Here is a 4,866-nt window from a genome sequence, read left to right as displayed (position 1 = left end):
TCAGCTGACACCGGAGGCAATCGATCATTGTAGAAATCCAGCTATCGGAGTCCGTCCGTCATAGAAGCTCGTCCGATATCCATCCACTATGGAAGTTTGGACGGAGTCTGGTTCTTGTAGAGGCTAAAAGGAGACCGCTTATTGTAGAAGCTCGGTCGAAGGTCGGTTGTCATGGGAGCTCGGAGTAGTGACCTGGCTAGTGGATCCTGTCCCATTGTAGAAGCTCGTCTGAGATCCGGCTACGAAGAAGCTCGACTGAAGTCTACCTGTAATAGAAGTTCGGAAGAAATGTGTTTACAATAGAGGCTCGAATGGAATTTGCTTACAGTAGATATCCGGGGTAGACCGCCTGCTGTGGGAGTTCGGAGTAGACCGCTCGTAGTAGAAGTTTGGAGTAGACCGCTCGTAGTAGAAGTTCGGCTCTCGCAGAAGCTCGGTTGAAATCCTGAAGGCGGTCGACCACCGTAGAAACTTGGATGGAGTTTGATTACTGTAGAAATCTCGTTGTCGAAAAAGCTCGGACATTGACGAAGTTCGAAAGAAGTTCGGAGAATAGTTGATCACTGTAGAAGGTCGGCTGATAGTGAGGCCTAGAGAGCCTTTGGAGCGGCTCGGTAGATGGATGGAGAAGCTCATTGTCGGAGAAGTCCGGAAGCTCGGACGATCGAGGGGGTTCAGAGAGATGCTATACAAGGTCGGAAGCCGGAAAAGTCCTGGAAGGATCGGTCTTTTACAAACTTTGGCCGGGGGGTATTTTATACCCAACAATACTCATACGAGCTATTGACGGGTCTAAAAATTAACTTCAAAAAATCAACTATTTTTGGAATTGAAATTCCATCTGTGCAGGGATCAGATTGCTGCCATTTTAGGTAGTAAACCAGATGACTTCCCACTTTCATACTTAGGTATGCCTCTGCGACCTGGAAAGCTCATACAAAATGATTGGAAGCCACTCATAGAGAAGATCTCAAAAAAATTAGCAGATTGGAAGGGTAAACTTTTACCTATCACTGGATGAACACAGCTGCTCAACTCTGTTATCACACCGATCACAACATATTGGATGTCTAATTTTTTGTTACCACCAGAGATCATCAAAAAAATTGATAGACTATGGCGGGCTTTCCTTTGGTGCGGCGAAGAGACATACAAAAAGAGTAAAAACCTGTTAAATTGATCCAAAGTGTGTCATCCTAAGAAGCTAGGCGGAATGGGTATCACTGATTTCAAAATTTATAACCAAGTCTTATCCTGTAGATGGTGGTGGAGCCTACTAAAGGGTGGAAATATGCAAAAACCATGGAGCAAACTTGTGCTAATAGGATACCATCGACATCATCCCCTATTACTGTAGGCCTCATCAAGCCGACGGTCATCAGCATTTTGAAGGAATGTTTGGAAATCGGAAGTCTTATTCATTAGTTTTGTAAGATTCACAACTCGTAATGGGATGTTGATTTTCTTTTGGTATGACTCCTGATTGTTTAACTGTCATCTGAAGGATAGATATCTGGAGTCATTCCTTATTGCACCCAAAAAGAACATCACGGTAGCAGGGGCTTTTATTCAAATCATGAACAACAGCTACTGGCCACCCATACTCCAAGCTCACCATCATCCGGACCTACAGAGAATAAGACAGGACCTAAGCTCGTTTAATCTATCAGAGGAGCTTGACAACCCTGATTGGAAATGATTTCGTACTTACAAATTCTCAGTAAATAATTCTATTTCTTCCTAAAGGATGGGTGCGTGAGACCATACTTTAGTACGATTGTGTGGGGTATTAGAATCCCAGAGAAAAAAATCAAATTCTTCATCTATCTAAGGTACCATGATAGAATCCTAACAAAATTGAATCTCATCAAGTGAGGGTGGAAAGGCAGGGATAAATGCACATTGTGACTCAAATTTAGAAATAGTGGACCACCTATTTCTACAGTGCCCCTTCTTAAGGAAGGTTAGGTCGGATCTTATGGTTCTTCTTCATTTAAAGGACCTCCCACAATCACTAAACTCGCTCTGGTGTTCATGGAGGCAAGAAGAACCAATGTACACTGTGCAAGGACATCTTGACATTTTGCTTGCCTCAGGATTATGAACATTATGGAAAGAAAGAAACAAAAGATGCTTTCAATATCGTGCATTTCAGCCAAAACCTATTGTATCTGAAATTGTCAGGCTCTATATTTTTTGGGCCAAACACTTAGGAGGGGAAAAGCATTCTGCAACTCAGTTGATCAGTAACGGTAAGTGAGAGTTTTTGTAGCATAACAGGGAATACGCATAATCTGTCAATTCTTCAAATTTTAGATAATTGTCATGAAAATTCAGAATATTCCTCTTCATACAATTAGAGAAGAAACTTATGATCTCATTTTCTATCTCAAAGCCCAATATATGGGACATACCCATTATCTCTACATGTATGATAAGAACAGCCATGAAACATCTCAAATAGCCAATTCGTAATGTCAAATGGCTTTTAATGCATACTTCATTTCCTATATATTGTCTTACATTCGCAACCATCCAAAATATGGCCAGTCACTGTACAACACAGGACAGTGAGCTATATGATGGAATATTGGAGTGGCGGTTTGGTTAAATAGAATTTTTTACTCTAAGAGCATGTTTAGTTAAGGAAAATCCTATTCTAGTTCTGATTCCAAAAAAAAATACGAATGATCAAATTTTTCAAAATTCAATCTCGACTCTGTTCTAATGTGTAAATCCCATTGCAACTTTGATTACAATTCTAATGATGAACCAAACACGTTAGAGAATATAATCATTTTGATACTCATGCCGATTCAAATTTTGGTTGCCAACCAAATGCATCCTAAATAATGTGTGGCTATTACAAAGAGTTGAATTTAGAAAGAGGTTAATTTATTGAACTTAGCTCGATACCAATATTAACTTTATATTTGTATGATAAAAGGGCATAATTTATTGGGTAACTTTTTTAATAGAAGGAATCTCAGACTCTAGGAGGCATTATATAATTAGAACATCAAAATTATTACCAGTGCAATCATCATTGTAGCTGAGTTCAGAACCTTCACACTTGACTATTTTTGGTTTTTGAAGCTCTTTTCGTAATCATCAGCATCTATATATCAAAAAAATTTGCATGCCTCTGTGTTGGATATCCAGTATCATTTTATGTGCAAAAACCAAAAAAGAATAGAGATTTCAATTCATATGATCAACAACTACAACATCTTTTTAACAAATTTCACATAAGGAGTGTGAAACTTGAACACAATTATATAACTTGAATATCATCACAATCATCGTCATCGTAATCATCATTATAGTTGAGTCTAAAACCTTCCCACTTGAATATTTTGATATTTGAAGCTCTTCTCCTAACTTCACCATCAGCCTCAAAACCAATACACTTTAACACCTCCAATATGTCCAAATTTTTACACCCATTTAATATCATTAACAAAGCTTCCTTGTGAAAATAGGAGTTGGCTAAACACAATCTCCTGATCATGGGTACAAGAGAAACAATGGCTAAAGCATCCTCAGTGCAGATAGGGCCTGCCATCTTCAACCCGGAAAAGTTGGGGCAATGAAGGTTTATTTGTGTAATCACTTGAATGAAGGAACAAGGCTTTGACCCCACCTCTAACCATTCAAGATCCTTCCATTTCCCCATTAGCCTAGGGAGATGCTTCTCATCCTCTGATGATAGTTTTGGCAAGACAAGAATCTTTAGTTTTGGGCATCTGCAAAAACGTCATAGCAACCAACTTTAGTTTTCAAAAAAAAAAAAAAAAAAAAAAAAAGAGAGAGAGAAAACTCAATCATGGTCTGAATTATTTATCTTTTGATTCAAATATATCATCTGACTATTGTCCCATTATTTTTATAATATTCTTGAATGTCATACAACTTTCTATTTAATTATAAAATTTATTCCCTAGAAAACCAATCTGGATCCCAACTCTGTGACTACATCTCTATGGGGCTGAACATGAATTTTCCATAAAACAAGATATGTTGTGATCAAATTTAAATCTTTGGCGTTATAGTTTGATATCCATAAAATACCTTTAGAATCATGAAATTAAATCTATACTTTTGAGTTGAAGTTTGTGACCTTTCATCCCTATTGTCTTATATTTTGTCAACCTTAAATCTCTCCTTTTGACAATCAAACATCTGAGGAAATTCTTGACCTTCAAAATTTATATATTATGAAAAGCTTGGCTTTGAAAATGCAGAAAGGATTTTAAAAAGGAAAGAAAAGTAGAAGCAAGAACAACAACAGGAAGTGATACCCACTTATTAGCGGCATAGACCATATCTTCTAAGGTGGCAATGAACCCTGGAGGAAACAAGAGCTCCACTGCCGATCTTTGGCTGTGGTTAGCGGCAAATTTCATGAAACCAGTGAAGGAGAAGCGATGCAGACGGTACTCATGCATGAATCTTCGAGTAAATTTGTTCCATGGCATGAAATCTATCTCACGATAGTTCAGCTTGTTCCAACACTCAGGCCTCAAGGAAGCCTTGTGCCATGACTTGCAGACCAGGACTGCTCCTAAGCTCAGATCCTCCAAACTCAATCTCCCAAACACATTGAGCAAACAGTCTATACCCAGGTCCTCCCATCTCCTCCCCTCTTCTCCCATGGCTCATCAATCTCTTCGGCTTATATTGCTTAATATAATGAGAGAAGACTGTCATGTGAAAACCAAATATCCTGTTCCTACCAACTTGTCGCCAATGTACGAGGAGCTATTAAAAAAAAAAAGAATTGGTCACTAATGCTTTCCCTACGCAATGTTTTTTTTTTTATACCTTTATGAATGGGCAGTAAACTCGTGCTGAGTTAAAGTGCAT

At 38.5% G+C, this 4,866-nt stretch overlaps 1 protein-coding gene across 1 annotated transcript; it reads right to left on the bottom strand.

Annotated features, from left to right (window-relative positions):
• Positions 1-3,274: 3,274 nt before the first annotated feature.
• Positions 3,275-4,655, bottom strand: LOC140854373 (F-box/LRR-repeat protein At3g48880-like). The gene is made up of 2 exons (XM_073250267.1): positions 4,306-4,655; positions 3,275-3,746 (listed from the first exon to the last, which is right to left on the bottom strand). The coding sequence occupies exons 1-2, from the start codon at positions 4,653-4,655 to the stop codon at positions 3,275-3,277; spliced, it is 822 nt and encodes a 273-aa protein (XP_073106368.1).
• Between the last annotated feature and the right edge of the window lie 211 nt (positions 4,656-4,866).

The sequence above is a fragment of the Elaeis guineensis genome, chromosome 16, assembly GCF_000442705.2.
Source record: "Elaeis guineensis isolate ETL-2024a chromosome 16, EG11, whole genome shotgun sequence".
Lineage (NCBI taxonomy): Eukaryota > Viridiplantae > Streptophyta > Magnoliopsida > Arecales > Arecaceae > Elaeis > Elaeis guineensis.
Note: the sequence above shows the minus strand (reverse complement) of the source record. Positions and strands in the feature narration are given on the sequence as shown.

Bases quoted from the DNA above. Each gene is read 5' to 3' on its own strand.
- LOC140854373 (XM_073250267.1), bottom strand. From the start codon at position 4,655: ATGGGAGAAGAGGGGAGGAGATGGGAGGACCTGGGTATAGACTGTTTG. The intron at 3,747-4,305 runs GTGGGTATCACT...ACGTTTTTGCAG, and splicing joins ATGGTCTATGCCGCTAATAA to ATGCCCAAAACTAAAGATTC.